The 21134-nt window shown below is 38.9% G+C and overlaps 2 protein-coding genes across 13 annotated transcripts in view; one reads left to right on the top strand and one right to left on the bottom strand.

The window, feature by feature from the left end:
* Positions 1–753: 753 nt before the first annotated feature.
* pigp (phosphatidylinositol glycan anchor biosynthesis, class P) lies at positions 754–6608 on the bottom strand. 10 transcript variants are annotated; one of them, XM_088638928.1, is made up of 6 exons: positions 6475–6524; positions 4623–4726; positions 3670–3755; positions 3083–3155; positions 2640–2758; positions 754–1833 (listed from the first exon to the last, which is right to left on the bottom strand). In XM_088638928.1, exons 3-6 carry the CDS (start codon positions 3749–3751, stop codon positions 1712–1714), a joined length of 396 nt encoding a protein of 131 aa, XP_088495054.1. In that variant the 5' UTR covers positions 3752–3755; positions 4623–4726; positions 6475–6524; the 3' UTR covers positions 754–1711. The 10 variants fall into 10 exon arrangements, with proteins under 10 accessions (XP_088495054.1, XP_088495056.1, XP_088495057.1 ...); XM_088638930.1 differs by having other exon boundaries at positions 6486–6503; XM_088638931.1 differs by lacking the exon at positions 6475–6524 and adding an exon at positions 6254–6442.
* ttc3 (tetratricopeptide repeat domain 3) overlaps positions 6576–21134 on the top strand; it is a 35462-nt gene continuing 20903 nt past the window's right edge. For 2 of the 3 annotated variants that reach the window (XM_088638914.1, XM_088638913.1), the window contains exons 1-16: positions 6576–6702; positions 11313–11380; positions 11675–11717; positions 12406–12565; positions 12823–12904; positions 13353–13406; positions 13707–13836; positions 13933–14018; positions 14672–14766; positions 15599–15661; positions 15997–16051; positions 18042–18204; positions 18963–19011; positions 19182–19269; positions 19493–19529; positions 20461–20521. In XM_088638914.1, the coding sequence (XP_088495040.1) occupies positions 6663–6702; positions 11313–11380; positions 11675–11717; positions 12406–12565; positions 12823–12904; positions 13353–13406; positions 13707–13836; positions 13933–14018; positions 14672–14766; positions 15599–15661; positions 15997–16051; positions 18042–18204; positions 18963–19011; positions 19182–19269; positions 19493–19529; positions 20461–20521 (1274 nt within the window). In that variant the 5' untranslated portion in view covers positions 6576–6662. Of the gene's footprint in view, positions 6703–6799; positions 6977–11312; positions 11381–11674; positions 11718–12405; positions 12566–12822; positions 12905–13352; positions 13407–13706; positions 13837–13932; positions 14019–14671; positions 14767–15598; positions 15662–15996; positions 16052–18041; positions 18205–18962; positions 19012–19181; positions 19270–19492; positions 19530–20460; positions 20522–21134 lie in introns of those variants that run through there. The other variant, XM_088638915.1, reaches the window with a different exon arrangement.

Here is a 21134-nt window from a genome sequence, read left to right as displayed (position 1 = left end):
CACTTCACAGAAAATGATTTGATTTTTTTCAATTATATTTAATACGTCTATTCTGAAAATAAAGTGACTATTTTGTTTATTTTCAGTTTGCCCCCGAGTCTAAAGATTGTAGAACATAGTGCATGCAAGTGTATGCTTAAGTTACCATGTTGCTTATGCTTAAGTTACAAAGGAAAGAGAATATAAATCAAAGCAGATATTAGTCATTTGGGACTCTACCTGAAAACTGCACTAAATACAAAAACCCTGTAAAATGATCTAGATTTGAATGGTCCATTGCCAATTGTTTTTTAAGTGACAAAAAAAAAGATTAATTCTGTTTATCACTGGATGCTCTGAGGTTATGATGACTTACAAATGGTTCATCTAACAGTCAAACCTTAGTTCTGTCACTGTGATGGAAAAGCTGTGATGGAAAAGCTGCATCTAAAACCTCTCTAATTTGCTCTAGTGAAGAAAGATCCAAGCTACATCCCCGAGTTTGCCTGTAATTATGTGCCTTAAGCAATCACATCAGGTGACAGGCTCTTCCCTAAGGTCATGGGATAGTATCTGATGACGGTTCACAAAACTCACCCCAACTGCCCTGTGCAAAAGCTCCACCCACACAGCTCTGCTGCTTTCACGAACTTTTACCATTAATAAGAAAGCAACATCCAAATCTCTACACTTTTAAACATACAACAACTGAAATTTAGACCCACATAACCCTAATGTTGACGTTTTGCACAAATCAATCTTTAAAAACTTAAATGTCATTGTATTTTTTAATTGACAGTCCAACAATGACACAGGTGAAAAACAAAGGAAGTCGTTTTTAAAGTTCACTATGATGAGACAAATGCAAAAATGTTTTAAAAGCACTGAAAAACGCAGTATTATCTACGAAAGCAGGCTTGATAACTCTATTGAAATTATTTTGGAAATTGTCTGTAAGAATCAGCATTATCTCACTATAAGATGTAACAGGCCATCCCTAAGCGAGGAAAGTACTACTTCTGGATAAGATTAATCTCTAAACTGGGAGAAACAGAGAAAAAGAGAGGGGGAGATAAGATTGTCTTTACTCTGTCTTATCTCTAAGAGTAAACATTTTTCCTCTTTAACCACAGCCCACCTCATACCCATCAACCTGATCTAGAAATCATCCATTTCCTCTGAACCTCAGGTGATTATAGGATAAAAAAGTAACGATATAGATTCTATGTTCTAACAAAAATGGTTGCAAATGTGAGGTAACTATTAAAGTTTTATTCTTAAATATCTTATTTAACAGTGTGTCCTTTCCAAGATGAGTCTGATCTCTTTAGAAGACGCCATGCTCCAACAGGGCAATTTAAACAACGTTTCACATCATCAACAAAGTTAATTAATGTGTTAATAACTGTACCAGAAATCAGTCACATTTCAACAGCAAGAGCTGTGACACGCATAGTGTGTCACACCATTGGATGTGTCCTGACTGACATAAATAAAGCACTGCACTCCTGAGCCGTACGAGTTAATGTGACAGGCAATACACAAGAAGTCTGTTTCTTTATAGAAGTCTTCCATAATTGTCCCAGCAAATACTTGGTTCAGGTTCTTGGCCACGAAAAACTTTAGCATTTCTGCGAAAAGCACACCTGAGCGACCCCTGCACTCAAGATGCAGTTTTTACCACAGACCCCATCACAAATCTGAAAACTTTCAAATTCCTCTTTTTTTTCCATCAGCAAGGCTTCTGTGGTGAAAGATATAAAATGCGATTCACTTCACTGATGGATACATCTTGTAGCCTGGGGATTGCTCCCTTGTATCTGTCCTCCTCCTGCTGGCTTCTTGCATAGCAGTCTGCAACAAGAAAAGGGATACCTCTCAATACATAACACTGCGACAGAACACTCCAATCTGCTTCCTTTCATTCCCACTGAAACGACTTCCGGGGAGGGACGATTTTCTTCACTTGGCTTTGTCGCGCTGACGAGCCACAGTCATTTCCAACTCAAACAGAGCAAGACCAGCCCTGATAAGATCACCCACCAATTAACATTTGAGGTGTGGAACACAAAACAATAAACATGCAAAAACTGAAGCCATCATATTACAGAGACAATTACAGTTCTGGTTAATTAAAATCACAATATTTAAGAACTCTTTACACCAGGGACAGTCATTACACTAGTAAATCACAGTATTAAACTGAGTCCTATCCTTGTCCAGTTAAGTCTTGTGTATGAGGATATGTTCTGCCTCTGTATTAGGCAGAACACAGTAAGGAGGGAGAAAATGCATTTCTGTAGTGATTCGTCCTCATGAAAAGAGCTCAGTATGGGATGAAAAATCAGACAAGAGTAGGACTCTTGACACACCTTAATCAAGCGAGAGAACAGCTGAGTGGCTCCAGTCTTCATGCTTTCTCAAGACATCCCAAGTGAGGGAGGTTTTCTCCACTTAAGAAATCCTCCTGGCTGCATTTAATTTGCATGAGTAGATCTCGGAAATCAGAAGAGGTTTCCCTCATTCTTTAGTCTGAGTGCTTTCTCAATTGCCCATTCATGCAGCACTAATTGAGCAGTATTTTGACTCTATTCTATTCCCAACCAGCTCCATCTTGGAATGCGAGCTCACTACTCACGGAGACCAGCACACACACTCACCTGTAACAGTGTCCACAGAGCACAGGGGAGCAGTGTTTAACATGTTTATACCAAACAGAAGCACAAAACACATGGATATAGCAACCAGCAAATAAATTGGTGCTGCAAGTGCCCAGTACCTGAAATAAAAGACACAAATGTTGCATAGCCAGATTTGTACTGGACACAAAAAATAAATGTGGACATAATCTTTGGACTATGCTATTTGAGAATGTCACCTAAACGAAGAGTATACAGACAAAAAGAGAAATTAAGGAAGAATGTCAACAAAGCTATTTGCTATAAAAATCAAAAGGAAGGAAAACTACTAACATTATTTTCACCATTTTACAAGGCTTGGAAAATTGCCACCTACACAGCATATACAGTATACATATATTTTTCTACAAACATTTTACAGTAATCTGTTGACAAAAAAGGACAAAAATGAATTGGTCACCTACTTTTGGGGCCAGTAAGTCAATCCTAATGAATGCAGCCAAGATTCAGGAACATAGGACCACACTAAATACAGAACTGAAATGATAAAAAGAAGTTTTACACACAAAGGCTAATCATCTTATCTTTTGACACATTTTGGTGAAGTCAAAAAGAACCAAAATAATTCCCCGTAAATGACTCTTTTTACAGATTGTCGCAACACCTTTACTATTACTGCATAGTAGATACAAAATTACAGCTAATCACAGTTTGAGTAAATGCACTGTTAATTTTAAATATATCAATATATCTTATACTCCATGTCTGCACTAAAATATAAACACCAGTTATCCTCTTCTTTTAATGTTAAGAACAAAGTCAGGAGATAGCTTTATGATGTAGGACTATGTTTCTGACAATCCACAGAAACATTTTCTTATTTTGTTCTGCAGATTTCTCACCTTTGTATTTTAATAAAATTTTTATGTATGATGTGTAATGTGATTCAGCTGAAAAACTATGTATTACTGAATTCCAAAAAATGCTATACTACCTATCTGGCAATAAAAAAGTAAATGGGAGAGAAAGGGTTATTTCAAACGATACTTACCAAAAACAATCTGAGAACCCAAGAAAAGGACAAATCCATAGATGGCTCTTTCCGGTAGGGGAGAGGGGGTATTTTCAACCATTATCCTAGATAAATGAAAATGAGTAAATGCTACTTTTGAAAACCTTTTCAGACAAAGTCGGTACAAAGGTCTCGTAACACTTCTGAGTTATTTTGCCTCAATGCATCCAAATCTGAAAATTTAAAAAGGAAAGATGGGCCACAACAGGCTGACTGCTGTCTCTCTTTGTATTGATTATGTTAAATGGAATGAGAAACGTAAGTCAGCAACTGTAAAACTCATGGCAAACAACTGAATATGCGCACAAGCCTACTTAATTTGAACATTTAATGCAGCAGAAGTACAGAGGTACAGCTTTAACCGCAATTAACACTACGGAAGACAGTTATTTGCCTCTGTTAACATTTGTGTAATAATTTATAACAACAGTATGGGTGATTACAGATGCCCAAAGTTTTGCAGTGTTGTCATTTTATTTCATACCTTGGTGGAAATGACATCAGCATACCATTAACACCCAGGCTGCACCCCAAGCTAAAACTGAAGATTGAAGAGGTGTGAGGAATTGGGACCTTATATAAAAATGAGCTTAGCTGGACTGGCACGACCCCTGAAACACTCAAGAGTCCCACTGTTTTCTGATGAAAGTCTGCACTGAGACTTGACCAGGAGGCAGCAAGGCTAGATAAAGGTCAACTACAGTGACAGAAAAGTCAAAGTTTAGTTGCAAACTGTGAATGGAAAACTGATGTGACAGCTTTAATTGCAGCTGATGTCTTTAATGCTGTAAAATTCTTGAAGATGTAAAAAAAAATACAAAGAATAATCAATTAAAATTAATCTGTGATTTTTATTTCAACCAAAGGGGTATGCAGATATAAAAAATATGAAACATTAAAACCTGCAGTATATATAAAACTCTTAGAAGCACCTAAGATGTTGTATTTCAAGTAGGTAGCTGCGTCAGCATGCATAGGATGCATAGAAAAGAAATACAAAGTTTCAGCTGTGGAGCCTTCTTCAGGTGTGCGTCATCTGTCGACAAAAAAGACAAAAATGAATTGGACACCAACTTTTTGGGGCACAGCCAAAGAAGGCTCCGCTGCCGAAACGTTTTCTTCTCTTTTTAGCATGGAATAAACCTTTACTTGTTCCTAAACTGGGCAAGTTTACTTCTTTTCTCGAAAAGAATGGGAGGAAAGTCCACTAGAGGGCACTGAAGGACAAAGACAAATGATGGGTGGTAAACGGACGATTCTGGCAAACCGAATCAAATTCACTGTCAAGGAAAACTATTTTATTTTAATCTGAGCAGACATTTACGAGACCTGAACACCACTGTAAAGCACTAATTAAAAAGAGCGTTTTTCTTTTCAGAATGTGCAGCTGTACAGATCACAAGGGAAACGAAGCTTTTTTCTTATCATTCAGTTTCACTCCAAAGATACAGTCCTAGTTCACGCAGGGACAGATAAGACCCCTGAAGGCAAACAGGATATCTTTTTATCTCTCAGACAAGGAGAGAAAAAAAAGAGAAGCCGCTGGCATTCGTCAATAACAGTACTTATTTGTAAGTGCTTCCAGGATGATCATAAATTAATTTTAGAGCTCTGAGACCTGACCACTAAATACATAACTACATTAGGTTTACTATTATTCGTGTAGTTTGCCAGTTATTTAGTTTGATTTGCCTGGTAGTGATGCCAGTCTTGCTGGTCAACTTTGGAGCAAGAGAACTCAGTTTATCGGTCTACGTTACCCTATTCCTTTAAAAACGTTAAGTATGGGTGTAATGCAGCTGTCGCAAGTAGGCTATCACACACTCAATAATCAATTTCTCATCTGAATATTTATCAATAATGTAAAGACGCCGATGTCTATGCCAGCACCACTAATATATTTTTCCTGCGAAAGTTAAACGATTTGGACAGACCACACGAAAGAAACAAAAGTCTCCTAGACAGAGAGAACCTTCTCGCAGTAGCCAGAAATCGAGAGCTCATCACCGAATCCCTGGAGCCAAATAGTTGTGAAACCACCACTTGGATAATTATGTGTTAATATACATACGTTTTCGATTTATGCATAACGCTATTATATAACCCCCCTAAAAGAAATAAAACGTAATAACAAATGGGAAACTAAGGTATAATTTCAAAACTTTTGGAAAAAACAGCATTTTTACAATTTAAATACATACTTTGCGATGTACTATATATTCGCAAAACACCACAACGTATTAACTGAACCCATTTGCAATACGCAACTTTATTACTGGTAAAACTGTACTGAAATAAAACGCACTATGTTAACCCTTATTTTCCTGAGATAAAAAAAAGCGTTTCCTCGCTATAGGGGTAGGTCAACCAGCTTACGGACTGAAACGACAAAAAAACAGCAGAAAGATCTTGACAGGTAACTAATGTATCGGATCAAATCCCAACGTCCTGCCAGATTCGCTTGGGACGCTCAAATAAAAAAAAAAACCCGAAAGACCAAAATAAAAAATAAACAAGTCTTTGCCGTGTAACGGTTTATCTTGCGTTACCTACAAAGGCGTACCTCGTACTCCGTAATGTTTAAAAGACAGAAACAAAATGGAATGCAATAATTAATACTGCAGAACCCGGAAGATGACTATCCACCCCCTCATATTATAATCAAATCTATCATAAGGAAATGCAACACAGTAAAGTTACCACTCGCTTTGCCCCCCATGTAAAACAAAATCTCTGTGTCGGAATAACAAAAAAAAAAGGTTCTTAAAAACGAAAAGCACATACACAACTCTTACTCTCTCCGATGATGATGATGAACCATGACCCCCCCCCCCCCCCCGTGGAAACAAATCCCGGAAGTAAAACAATCGATGTTAATCACTTCCGGTCACATGAGCCCGACCCAGGCTGTGTTCTCCATGGTTGGGAGTGTGGTCTCGTCTAGCTGTTTTCTGTGATGGGTGAAGATCTTCATGGCATGGTACAATTGCGAAACTGAAAGTGTATTCCCTGGTAGGTGACATTTCTGCCCTGCTTGTGGTATTGTTGTTCTTGCTAGTCGTTGTAGTCTGTGGCTTTTCTTGGTCTTTTTTTTTTTTCCTTTTGAAATCAAAACAGCGACATACCCGAAAAAAGAGAGGTGGAGACTTTGTTTTGGCGGTATGCCTAGGAAATAATTTAGTGAAATAATCGGGAATATAGCCTAATTTCTAACGGCTTTATTACTTTGAATGTTTTATTATTTTATGTAAGTACACGCCACAGCCTCCAGTACGACTGGCACAAGGTATATATATTTTTTTAAATTGATTACGAAGCAACGTTTTATCTAAACTAATGAACCGTTTCAACTTTTAAGATCCAGGAATGTCTCCCGATCTTTCTGGTAAAAAAAACAAACAACTGTAGTAGATAGACCTGTGCTTGAACTTGTTGGTGTAGGGCTAGTTTCATGGTATTCCAACTGCACCGGTCCAGAAAGATGACTAGGAAAGTTTTTGTCTTCACACCAGACACTTCACCCTACATGGAAAAGGGTGCGTAGGGTAGCTCGCTTAGAAATCATGTGAGTTAGACTTGATATAAGTCTAACACTCGACAGTGTCTTCGTGTAGCGCCGATTCCGTTTTCTCTCGGTGCTCCAATGTCTTCGCATCTTTTACAGTTTCTTGCTGGTTGTTTGATCCCTACTTGCCCTGTCTGGGACGAGCGACCCTTCAGTGGTGTCATTTGCTTAGCTTTTCGGATAGAGATAACGGTTTGCTGCAACATTTCCCAGGAATAAGCTGCTTTCTGACTCTGGATGGATGGGGGCTTTCTTACTGTCGCGTTGGTATAGAAGAGGACGGCGTGTTTACTCTGTGCTTTGTAACTACAAAAGAGATTCAGTGAGCCACTTCTTCTCCGAGAATTGTGTGAATGTGACTCGTCGCTTCAGTGTGTCCGTCCATCTATGCCCAGGAAGCAATGAATTTGCACAGAAGAGTGACTAAGCAAACTAAAAACGTAGTTTGGAAATGTGATTCCAATAAATAGTAAATATTCAATCAGTTAAACAGGATTGATTCATACTATTAACTTCTAATAATTCTTATAAAGTTGGTATGGAAAATCAATTAAAAGAGCCTTATATTGCTTAGTTTAATTGTATCAGTACTGATATAAGTGTCTTCTGATAGTGCTAACTGAGTTTAGGTTTATTCAGTACATACATTGCACTAGCTTATTTAGGTTAACACTGGAACTAGTGTTCTGTTTGTTTTTTTTACTGGAGTTACGATACAGGTGAAAATCAGCACAGGTCTACAGAATACAAAACACCAAAGTATCATTTTATCAAATCAAAGTATCAAATCATTTTATTTTGAAGCTTTAAAAATATGTTTTGGTGTACTGTTTTACATTTGATTTCCAATGTATAGAAAACTGAAGCCACTAACAGAAAACAATAATGTGATTAAAATTACTAGTCATTTGTAAAGTATTTTACAAATATTAAGTATTGTAAAGCCAGCAGCCATATCACCCTGCAACTCACAACTGATAACCCACTGAAGCTAAGCAGGTGTGAGCCTGGTCAGTAGCTGGATGGGAGACCTCCTGGGAAAAACTAAGGTTGCTGCTGGAAGAGGTGTTAGTGGGGCCAGCAGGGGGCGCTCACCCTGCGGTCCATGTGGGTCCTAATGCCCCAGTATGCCCAGTACGGGGATTCTATACTGTAAACAGGCGCCGTCCTTTGGATGAGACAAAACCGAGGTGGTCATTAAAAATCCCAGGGCGTTTTAAAAGAGTAGGGGTGTAACCCCGGCGTCCTGGCCAAATTTTCCATTGGCCCTTACCAATCATGGCCCCATCTATGAATTGGCTTCATTACTCTCCTCCCCACTGATTTTCTCAACAACATATGGTGAACTTGAACTTGATAACTAATTGGAAGTGATATTTAGTGAAATGTAAAAAGATGTACATTTTGTGACCATTTTTGTGTGTAATGTAACAAATGTCCCAATGTGACAGATGCTAAGATTTTTAATTATTTATGTGTCAAACTATTGTTTTTCAATACATTTGTTTGCAAGGGCAGGTATACCTTACATCATGGTAAGTGTTAAAGTGAAACTTAACAGGACTCCTATGCTGAAAAATGAGTATTTGTCAGGATCAGACTGACAAATCATCTCATAAAATATGTAAATTCTCTTTCATTTCTGCCTCTGTGAGAGTACTAAGATACCTAAGATGTGACATAACTGCTGAATGTTTGTGTTAGTAAATACCTTTCTTTTTTGTTCCTGTCTGAAAAGGGTATCTAAATTTCTTTGCTTTCAGCAAATTGCATGTGTTCATTGTTTAGGAAAAGGGAAGTGCTGGAATTTACAGCACCCTGGATATTCTTTGCACAGTCATGGTGACTCGCTCTCCATGGGTCTGTGCTGGGAGAGGAGTAGCTTTCCTGTCTCCTTAGGCCAACAGTGCAGTCCTGTCACACTGTCTTAAGTTAAACTACATTCCTGCCACAACAGCTGTTTGTACTGGAGTGCCTCAGGGGTGTGTATTGGGCCCACTCTTGCTTACCATTGATAAGGTCTTAGCCTTTGGGAAAAACTCTTCAGAACCCCTAACAGTCCTCTGTCATATTTGTTAAGGTAACATGGATTTTGTGAGGGGAGATAATTCTGTTTAATTCACCCACTGTTGTATTTTACTTGTAGGTTATATATTTTCTGCTTTAGTGTTTTGGGCTGTCTGGATTTTGATGTAGTAAAGTATATTTACAAGTAGAGGGGCTGCATGCCAGTTTTTTTTTATTTACCTCTTACCAAAATCAGCATTTTGATTGACAAGGTTAAGAAGTACATACACTATATAGGTTTATTACATGCTGAAAAGAGAAGAAAGAAAACACAAAGTTCACACCTGAAGAAGGCTCCATGGCCAAAACGTTGTTTTCTTTCTTCTCTTTTCAGCATGGAATAAACCTATTACTGTTCCTTTGCAGCCTATGCATGCTGACGCAGCTAGTCACCTGAACTAGTACATTCACTATGTACATTATGAATGAATAACACCTATATTTTGTTTTTATTTCCACTCAAATTTTCAAAAATGGGTTTTACAGGTTAAAGTAAAAAATATATTTTTATGATGTAAAGAAATCTATTACATTTTCATTGAAAAAAGCACATACTGAATAAATGTAGTAGTCTGTGGTATAACATAACTGCCTGCTTGCAATGTAGAGACTAGAGATCAATATGTGTTTTTATTTTCATGTTTTAATTATAGGGTTATTACTTTACGTAACTCTTGATTTGGGAAACCCTTGAAATGTATATTCAACTGTGAGAGTTTTAAATTTCTGTTATTGCAACTCAAAAATGTAATTAAGACATAATTACAGAGATTCTGAACTAAATTTAGTATGTCAAAGACCTGTGATAAAAGGCACCAATTACAAAGAGCGTAGCAGCCATTCTCCATCCCTAATTTAACTATAAATAGTTCTTGAACATCTTCAGTATTGAGGCTGCTGCATAAAACAAAACAGGTGAGATTACACTAGGAGAGAGAGCCTAGGAAACTCATTTGTTCTTCTTTTGACAGAAAGAAATTTTAGTCATTCTCACATTGTGCTACAAAATTACCTGGGGCTTTTTTATAACCTCAGAGTTCAGAAATAGTTATGTTTTGTAATACAGATTTATCACAAGTTAATTTTTCTGTCACTATCTGAGACAAACTGAGACAAAACCCCACTTTTCTGGCATGGGTTGACCCACTAAAACATTACGGAGCAGCCAGATGCACATTTTTGTGCAGGTAGTATCAGCATGCATTTTCATCTTTGCATTTCAGTACGCTTAAGAAAACAGAATTTGGAAGTTTTTTTTTCTGTTCTGTTGTTTTTAAGTGTTGCTACTAATAAGTTGCTTTGTTGTCATATAAAAACAAGCAGTACTTTAATCGTTTCAGATTATACTCACTTCATTGTGTTTTTTCAAAAGAGGAAAGTGTTAATGAAGCAAAAATGTTTTAAACTTAACATGTAAACTATCACATTCCTGTCTCCTCACAACTCTCACAGAAGCTCAGTGTATTTTAGGGTCTAAATTCCCAGGACAGCTTCATTAAGATGGCATTCTTGAACTTTTTAGTATGGTTGAGATAAAATGCGTTGTAGAGATTGGAGTGTGTAGTTTGATATGTCTGCTGTATTTGTTTTTTTTTACCTGATAAGTTGACTGATTTTTTTTAGATATAGAACATACATATTTGGACTCAGTCGTTAAAAGCATTAAGTGAGTTTTATTTAGAAAATTCAATAAATTGTGGTCATTGTGTTTGTTAGGGTGGCCTTTATTGTAAAAAAACACCCTTATGTGTTAATAAATAATATTGTTGTAGTCATCTTCTCACTTTTTAATTGCATCCTTGTACAGCATGTTTAGTGCAAAAGGTGGGGTGTGCATGCCATTTTCTAGGTTTAGGGTAAAATTACACTGTAATGTTAATTATTTCTAACACATTCATGACAAGAATTATAAAAACACTGTATTTAACACAAGCTTTTAAGATGGGTATAATAAGAAAAACATTTAAACTTTTTATACATTTTTATTAAGGATTTCCCAAAATGTGTGATGTGGATTCAGACCCGGAGTTTGAAGATGCTCCACATGCCAGAAAAAGAGTAAGTTGCATTTATTTTGTATCAAAAGCTTGGTAAGCAAGTCCTTTTAGGCCCAGGTTAGGAATGTGGCTTTAGTTTCACATCACAGTGACCATGACGAGTTCTGCAGTAGTGTTGCTGTTTGGATATATAACTGGATATATAATTCTCCAAAGATATGAACCTGCACTGTTGAGTGAGATAATACAGGACTTGAGAAAGGTCCACACACCTCTGCTTAGTTTTCACAGTTTTCACTGTGTTGTGGCTGTAGAAACCTTGTGAAATAGCTACTGATGTCTTTGTTCTTCACAGAGCTATGAAAACATTTATACTCTGTCTCCCATGTCATCTCTGGGTAAGTGTTGCTTGAATTATGATTTAAAGTTATTGTTGCTGTACTCCAAATTATAAGAGTGTCTTATTTGAAGCAGCATTAGTGAACATCTTTTTTTTTTAATCTGTGTCCTGCTTCCTACTCAGTTTGTTCAGATAAGGCAGCTCCTTGAGGTATGGTGCAATAGCTTTGACACCAGTTTTTCATTCTGCTTTTTATGTTCTGTTACACATCATCATCATTGTTGTGACAGACCTGGGCACTCATGTGTGCAAATATAAGACACCATTCAATTCAATTTTTTTTATATAGCGCATTTCACAACAATGTTGCCCCAAGGCGTTTAACAAAGCAAGTGACCATCCAGGTTGTGAGCGCAGAACAGAAAAGACCAGAAGACAATGGAGGAGTGGAACCAAAAACTCCTTAGTAAGGAGAATAAAAACCTCTAGGGGTCCAAGGTCAACTGGCTGCCCAACCCCTTTGGGCATGCTAACATTATATAGTAAAAAAAAAAGGTATTAATCCGTCATTTACACTAGTGTCACACTAGGCAGACACTAGTGTGTGCCTGCATTGCATATTGGATGTGGTTGTTTGGGGTGGGGAAGAAGGCTCTGCTTGTGGTGGAACGTGATTTGAAAAAAAAAAAGTGTGATTTCTGTGGACGGGCATTAAATTTCTCTTCCTTCGGACGTTCCGTTTGAAGACCGGATTTGTGATTCGTGGAGAAGAATTCCGCCATCTGTGAAAACGGAAACATGCCAAGTGATCCACGTCTACGTGTTCTGGTGGCACATTCTGCTGAAGCAATCGGAAACGTCCAGTGTTACGCGCTGGGCCGTCGAAGCGGGATTCCTGGATGCCAAGTAGGTTGAGCTGCTCTCGTGAACTTTGTACTCCTCCTGTCTTTTCGGAGATGTTTTGCACGAATTGTGTAAATGTGATCTACAGTTAACTTTTGTCAGTGCTTCACCTTAATTTGAATGGCTAGAACGAGTCTTCAAAAGGCACACAGGTGCGATTCTTATTTCTGTTCATCTGCTTCGATTTGATTTAACAGACATCAAGTAATTTGAACTGGCTGTTTGTACTTGTGTGCTTCACTGTGTGTTTTTTATTTCAGTATCCACAATGACTTGACCCTTAAGAGACTCTACAGGATAGAAATTCTGGAATCCGTTCTCAGAGCAACGGCCCGAGGATGTGTGAGTTTTTCACTCAACTCACAAGTGACTAAAAACACTGGTTATTTTTTCTTTAAAATAATGGTTAACTGACACATGCATGGGCCACGAATGTCTTCGTTTTGGTGTGAAAGTGTGCTGTATCTCTGGGGGGTGCTGCTATTGTTTAATATCATTTTCACTTGTTTCTTTGAAAGTTGGTATCATTGTAATTTGCAATATAGATATATATATAAAGTCTATATAGTTGTATTCACTGGTACAAATTTTAATTGAGTGGAATTACAAAAAGAAAGTATGTAATTGTTTTTTAAAATAATATTGTTTGTGGCAATAATTATTGTAAAGTTCATTTTGATTTTATATGTGGATATTGTAGTAGATGTGGGCAGTTTCTGCATCACCCATATATTTTAATGTATAGAGCTTAAAATGAATCTGCTAATAACCCCCATGCATTGTCTTTCAGCTGAGAGACGATTTAGCAATGGAATTGATGATAATTAGTTATCGGTTTAATGGGGTAAGTCCACTGAAAAAGTTTTGCTTCGTCGGGTGTAGCAAACGTCCGCAAGAATCGATCAAGTTCATTCAGACTTTTTGTGAGTGAGATTTGTAGCGAGTCTTTGGGCCTCGTTCCCAGTTTCTTCCTTCCTGAGTCAATCTGCTGTTTCTTCTTTCTGATTGTCTTTTAAAAGCCTTGACTAAGAAACTATGAATGCCCGAGTTGAAATAATTAAAGTGGTGTCCATGTTCCACATATGGAGTGCAGCTGTATTAAAAAGAAAAAAGACTGATTGCGTGCGTCTTGCCCTGCTGTCAGAGCGCGGACTGGGTGGACGAGGCCATACACTGGCTGCAGCGCACGGGAGAGCCCGAAATCGCCTCGATCGTGATGAAGTTGGGATCCAAGAAGCTGCGCTTCCTCGTCCTCTCCTTCGTCTTTACCGAATGTAAGAATTTCAAAAGAGAAAAGCCGGGGAAAAAACAAAAACAAAATGCCAGCCTGTCACTGACCAGATTGCCCTTTGTCCTCGGTTTGTGAGCAGATGCCCAGAACATCGAAGCCATGGCAATTAAGAAGGCAGATGTGATCTCGGAGTTTAAAAACAGTGCCTGTGCCTGCTGCATTCGGGTAAGGAGCTTGTGGTGACTCGACCTTGGGCGTCTCGTTGCCTTTTGACTCGAGATTGCAGCTTGTGCTTGTAGGGCAAAATGTCGCAAAATAAGAGATTATCTCCTGCTGTGTCCCGTGGTCAGGAATTCTCTTTTTTTCAATTGTTAAGTTGTCAAGGCTAAAGCCACGTAAAGGACAAGCAGTGACCCCAGAGCAGCATATTCAGAGGTTAAATTTTGTAGATTCTCCATTGCAGAAATGGGAAAATGGTGGCCTAGTGTTCATGGTTGAAGCTGTTTGATAAGAACACAGACATGCCCCTTGAACACTGCCTTCTTTTCCCAGGGTTTTGGAACCGCTTGCCGATTTCAAACTGTCTTACTGGTTACACCAGTTGTTGATAACCCAGTAAATACACAATGTTAATGGGGTGGGGCTGGGGGATGTTTTTTTTTATAGTAAAGAGAAGGTTCAGTGTATCTATGGAATAAGAAGACTGATGAACTGTTCTACTAAGTGTTACGTAGCATTTTACATAAATTATAACTTTCTTGTTGCATTTCTTTACTTCCTCTTTTTTTTTTGTCCTCACGGGGGAGATGTGCCCTGGAATTTCCTGACCATGTGAATGTCCTCTTGAATATCCCGGCTTCCGTTCTCTCGTTTCTCAGAAAAGCGAAGAAATGAAAAAGAAGGGAAACGATCAGTTCCAGAAGAGAAAATACGATGCAGCCGTAAAGTGGTACACCAAAGCCATCAGATTTCAGTAAGCCATTCTTGGTTGTGTTTCCACAAGAGCCGTGAGGAAGGGGCTGCTTCTCCATGGTTTCGTTTCCAGCGCCTGTTGTCTATGTGTGGAATTCCACAGTCGCCCAATAACGGGACCTGTTAACTTCTTAACCTTTAAAGCTGTCAGGCTTTAAAGCTCTTCGTACATTATAAAGCAGGGGTTCCCCATCCTTGAGCCCCACGCATCTGCTGGTTCTTGTCCCAGCCCAGCACTCAGTTGCACAACTGAAGTATGAATTGACTTAATGACAGAATTCATAGGAACTGTTTGATTGTTTTCACCTCTTAAATTTGTTGGACGTGACCTTTTAACTGCATTTTGTAAGTCCTGCAAAATATAAACCCAATTGCAAATATTCCATTCAGGTCACACATTAGTTCAATTAAAGCCTTGATTAGATATTTAAGCTGGGCAGGAATGAAAACCAGCAGGTTCTTGGTTCTCTAAGATCTCTAGGACCAGGATTGGGAACCCCAGCTTTAAAGCCTACCTCAGTGATGCTTCTGAAGCCTTAGTATTTTGGAGACATACTAAAACTCACTTTCAAGGAAGAGCAGAAGGAAGCGCTTGCCTACAATTAAACCATTAAAAGGAGTCTTATTATTATGTTAAATAATTGTGTAATCAGATATTTTCTTGCACTTTTGTACCATCCAGAATACTTGAAAATGAGATTTGAAATAATTTGCCAGGCTTTTGTGATACGGTGTTCAACTGGAATAAAAGCACAGATAATGAAGGAAATGGGTGTTCAGTTACTTTTTTTATGTCATTTCAGTAAAACTTGTTTTTGTGTGTTTTTTTTCAGTCCTGAAAATCATATTCTTTATGGCAACCGGGCCCTTTGCTTTTTTCGCGGTGACAAATACCAGTAAGCAGAACTTTGATTTTTTTTTCCCCACGTGTTTTAATTTCTTGTGATTGACATGAAATACATCCGCGTTACTACGCGGAAGAGACATCGCATTTCAATTTTTTCTCAAACAATGGAAACAAACAAAAATTATCCCTTCGTTTATATGACAATTAAAATAAGACAAATATTTTACCAACATGGTCACAATTCTCTTGCAGTAGGTACAGTAAGAAGACTTTGATACATGCTCGCAATATGGGTTCACACTGCGTATGCATTTTGGGGTGCGGAAAAGAAATGTGGGGAGCCCAGGCAGGGTGCTGATTGAGTGCCTTTTCTCTCTTTATCAGAAAAGCCATTGGGGACGGCAAACGAGCTACTCTATTACAGCCTAGCTGGGCTAAGGTAAGAATTGTCGATTCATTTGATGAAGATGTAATAAGATGTGATGAAAATCATGCTCTGCCCAGTATTTGCACCAGTCTGTGGGATTCGAAGCGCAGCTGAACACAAAACAATTTGCTGACTTAGTCAGATTAAAGAGCCATTACTGTAGTGGTACTTTTAGCAAAACAAGATTTAAAGTGCTGTTAGGAGAGAGAGAATGAAAGAGGAGCTACCATGCAGATCCCATCAATGGCAGATTTCCTAACAAATGTATTATTTTCAAGAAATATAACTCTCAGAGACTTTAGGTGGAAAACGTCTCAAATTTGGAATGCAAGTCACATAATTTCGAGAAACAGGACAACTGGGGTGTATTCATTATTCTAGCTATGATGAGTATTACAGCAACACACACTTTGTATTAATGACTTTGTAAATCAAAACCATTAAGCTATATTTTATATTTTATATCAATCTTCATTCGTTTTTTTTAACTAGTATGATGCATCCTGATTTATTTTTATTTCAAAATGGAAATGTATAAATTGCTAAACTAAGATTGTAGTATGCTAATATTACACAAAATATAAATATACCAAGCTTCAGAAGAAATGCATCTTTTTATTCATGTTTGTTTTTAGAAAACTGTACCGTTTTGGAATATTGATTACATGTTTTTGGGGTCATTTTGATTAAATTATCGCTCTTGACCTTGTTACAGTGTTAGTGTTGCATAGAGAGAATTGAGTGGGCGTAGATTATGATGGGATTTAAACTGTTAAACGTCAAGCCGAATATCGCGACTATCAAGACAGAGAAGCACAGAGGCCAGTATGCCCCGCTTATCAGGAGATCAAAGGCTTTGGGATATCTGTATGTTGGAGGCGATTTGGGCTGTTAAAAAGCAGCCACCTTCTACCAAGACATGACATCCCGAGTCGGTCCTCCAGGGACAGGCCACGGCCTGCCACAGCTCCTCGTCAAGGTTGCTGTTGAGGTACATGTGATAGCCGGGAGGGGTCGTCATTACAGGAACCAGTACGTCTTGATTGATGACAACCTCATTGCACAGCACTACATTCATGCAATCCTGGAACTTCACTCTCGGGGAAAACCCTCTGAATCACCCTTGACGACGAATATTAATTCAGCGTAACGATTTTGATCTATGTCATATCTGTTCAATAAAAGCGGGGTACCTGTGACAAGAAAAAATGTCATTTTTCTGATAACCTTTTTGAATTTGTTGGATTTAGATTGTTTCTTGGCGCTCAGTATATAATTAGATGACCTACATTTTAATGCGCAAGTGTGTTCTCTTTCACTTTTGGTTTACATCGGAAATCCTTGAAAGCGGTGAAAAGAAACTGGAAGCTCCCACTCCTTATGATTCATTTCCTTGGTTTTATTTAGTTTTTCATTTTTAACACGTAAAGAAGATAAGCCACAAATGCAATGTGACACACCGTCTTGATCTGCAGTTCATAGTCTCCATTTGCTCTGGAGTTCTTTCTCTGAGGTCTCATTTACATGTATGTCATTAAAAAAAGAAATACCCTGAAGCCCTCCAGTCTGTTCACCGGCTGGTCTGTCATTCAGACATAGCTTGAATTTACCTAGCAACTATGTAAATCGACATACATATGCAGTGTTCTGTGTTTTTAGGTTTAAGTCAGACTCCATTTTAAGATTCATAAAACTAATAAGTGCTGAATTTATTGAGGATGGGAAAATAAGCAGACGACGCTGCATTGTCGGCACAGATGCACAGTATTTTCCTCCATGTGTTATTCCATGATGAGAAAGTGTCGGCTTCTGCTCAGAGCTGCTCCAACACAAAACGAGCCTTTACAAAGCCGTACTCCACAAAAGGCTTTTTTTGGGGGGGCGGGGTTTTCACCGCAACTTACACCAGCGAGGACAGTTGAAAAGATTTTCAAAAAGAAGTGTTGGGCCCTGTTCAGCAGGGATGTCTGCAGTGAGTGGCTGGCTTGCTTGTGCTCCTCAGGGTCACTACCGTTTCTGCGATGCCCTGTTCTTTCTCGGGGAGCGCGTGCGGGCTCTGGAGGCCAATGAGAAGGCCCAGGTGCTGTGCAGTAATGACTCCGAGGGGATGCGGGACCTCCTACAGCAAAGCGCCCGCTTCCGGGAAGAGCTGGACAGCATCCGAGGTAGACAATCTGACGTTCCACTCTCTCCTAGGGGGTTCCTAGATGGGACTGGGGACATCAAAGCCTGTCGTACAGGAGTTTTTTTTCCCCCCCTACCAACGGTTGCTTCATCAGCAGAGTTTTCACTTATCCGTGGCCCCGTGAGACGTTAGAAGGAAATTAGGGGGGGTTTTAAATGTTACGGCAGCCGTGTCGAGCTTTTGAAAAGGATATCCCGAACGCTGGAGAGCTAGTAGCATCCCGAGTTTTACGACTTCCTTGCCTCGTCTCATGGTGTCTCGGAAACTACGCAAGAATAGGCCTTGTCCGTTGTGGGATGGGAGCCCTTGGGTTCAACCTGAAACCAGGTTGATGCTCTAGATGATGTTGGGGTACTCTCCGTATGAACCAGAATTTCCACAGACCAGTGCTCCAGGATACTTATACTGGGCTGCCTGTGCTGTTGGGGGTGCCACTCCTTTCAATGAGACAATAAATCAAGGACCTACTACTTGATCATTAAAGAATTCTATTAATTATGAATTCAAGTGGATTTCTCTCTCCTCCACACGATCTTCTGTGCAGTGAGGATGCTAGTGTGTAATAACTGCTGCGTGTAACGTTTTTTTGTGGTGGAGGAAGTGGGTTCTTTCCTCTTTGCAAAACACTTTGGATATGCAGTTCTTTGTGACCATGCAGCACATTTGCAAGAAAGTAGTGTATGAAAAGGCTTCAAATGCATAAAAAAATCTGAGTTACATATTTTCATTATTTTTCAGGTGGTGGAAGAAGAAAAAAAAATGGAGCCAAGAGTGATTTCAGCAGAAAGTAATGTTTTTATGTGTGCATTTTACTTATGAATTTATTTTTTAGTAGTTGTTCTGACCCTTGACATACAGTGACGCACAGGATTAAACTTGTGTGAAGTCATTTTGAGCAGCATCTTCATAGTTTTAGGTGCATTACCTAAGGCCAGATTTCTTCCAAAATTATTTTAGACCAGAAGCAGACACAAGAACAGAAACTGAAAGCCAGCGGGCAGCTGATGAAGATTCTTCAAAGCCAGAGCCTGAGAGCAAGAGCCAGGTAAGTACCTCTGGGGCTGGAGTCATTCAGAAATCGCAAAACCTTATCTGTGCATCTCCTCCTGAAAGATAGGCATGCTTGTCATGTGTTTTATTTAGAAGTGTGCTGTTCCAAGGAACGTAAGGTTTGCTACCTGATGTGATTTCTTTCTGCCTTGCGTTCTTTCCAAATGAAATTTGACTGAGGTGTGAAACTTCTACCCTTTTGTGCGGTATTTCTGCAGGTGGTTGAACACCAGTGCACGACGGGAGTATCTGCAGGTGAGCTCATTCAGATTCACCGTTTCCGTGTTCAGCTGTACTGCCTGGGTCCAAACTGGGCTGGGTTCAGTTCTGTTGACAGCTGTCTTTTGCTTGGCTTTGCGAATGCCATACACTTGTTTGAACATTTGTTTTCGGGTGAAATCTGTCAGACAGACATTTCATTCCATTTTAGTCCATCTGACTTAGACTTATTGAAACCCCTGTTTGAAAACCTAAATGTCACACTGAAGGTAAAGGGTCTGGGAATCCCTGCATAGCCAAGAAAAGCTGTAGAAATGTATACTTCATTTCTGACCCTGGAAAACCACAGTAAATACAAATAGATGTGGGGCGATGATGCAGTGGGGGTAGTGCTAAGGGTCCTCCACTCATAACTGGAAGGTTGTGGTTTCAAATCCCAGATGACATACTGCTGTTGTACCCTGCAACAAACTGCTTTACCTAAATTGCTCTGGTAAAATATACCTAGAATTTTAAATGGGAGCAAATATAATTTGCTTTGGATACAAGTGTGGCCAAATAAATATAAGTACAGCGGAGAACAACAAGAACAAAGGATTTGGTGTTATCATGATCCACTGTTAAGAGCACTTACTTAGGATGAAAAGTATAAACGCTGGCTAATAATTTTTTTGTGAGCATTTCTTTTATCTGTACTATTTTACAAACAGCCTGTGATTTGTCTATGTCCAAGAAGGGCATGCTGGGGCAGATTGAGGAGCTCAGGGGGTGGTGTTTTAAGTGTTCATTAAGCAAGGGCGTGGTAAACCTTTTGTATCGATATCAAAACGGCAGAAACTCAACATCAGCGCTCATTTCTTTGTACATCCACAAACCGATATGCTCAGTTATTTTCCCTATAGGTGTTTCTCACAGATTTCCGGCGTGCTCCGCAAGACTCTAAAAGATATCTGGTCCTACTTTTTAGGTAAAGATAAGGAAGAAGGCCTTTCAGAATATAAATCTAACGAGACCAGAGAAACAATTAGGTAAGTATTTGCTTTGTTTTTTTTTTTTTTTAATTTTCTGGCATCTCTCAAAAGATTTGGCCGAGAAGTGTTTAAAGTGTTAAGGAATGCCAAACACAGCATGTTTCTGTCCTTCTGTAGTGACCTTGGGGAAACAATGGAATGTGGGAAATGCAAAGCAACAAACAGCTTTGTTCCAGTAATGTTCCAGAACCTCATACGATCACACTTTCATCTTTTGGAGTCCCTGCTACTCACTGTGATTTATCTCACTGTTATTGATTCTGTTAGTGGTGTGCGTTTTGGATAGTGTGTGAGTGTGTTGGATGGAAGCATTCTGTTATTGGATTTAAGTTGTATGTGTGTATTGTATGTCTTTATTGCCATCACAGCGTGTTGCAAGAAATTTGAGCTTATACAATGAAAGTATTGAACCTGAACTTTTGACTTGCATCTCCTAGAATGGTTAACGCACAGGGTAGCAGAGAACAAAACTAGTACTTATAATATGGGTACATATGCTCTTCTATTTCAAAAGAATAAACAAGCTGTGTGTGTTGCATAGCACTGAAAAGTTCAAATACAGTACTTTCCTATCATGTAGATTTCTGGTTATGGTTAATTTTTTTCGTAA

This window comes from Lepisosteus platostomus, chromosome 7 (assembly GCF_059453375.1).
Source record: "Lepisosteus platostomus isolate fLepPlt1 chromosome 7, fLepPlt1.hap1, whole genome shotgun sequence".
Classification (NCBI taxonomy): domain Eukaryota; kingdom Metazoa; phylum Chordata; class Actinopteri; order Semionotiformes; family Lepisosteidae; genus Lepisosteus; species Lepisosteus platostomus.
The sequence above is the reverse complement of the archived record's forward strand: the minus strand, read 5'-3'. Positions and strand labels throughout refer to the sequence as shown.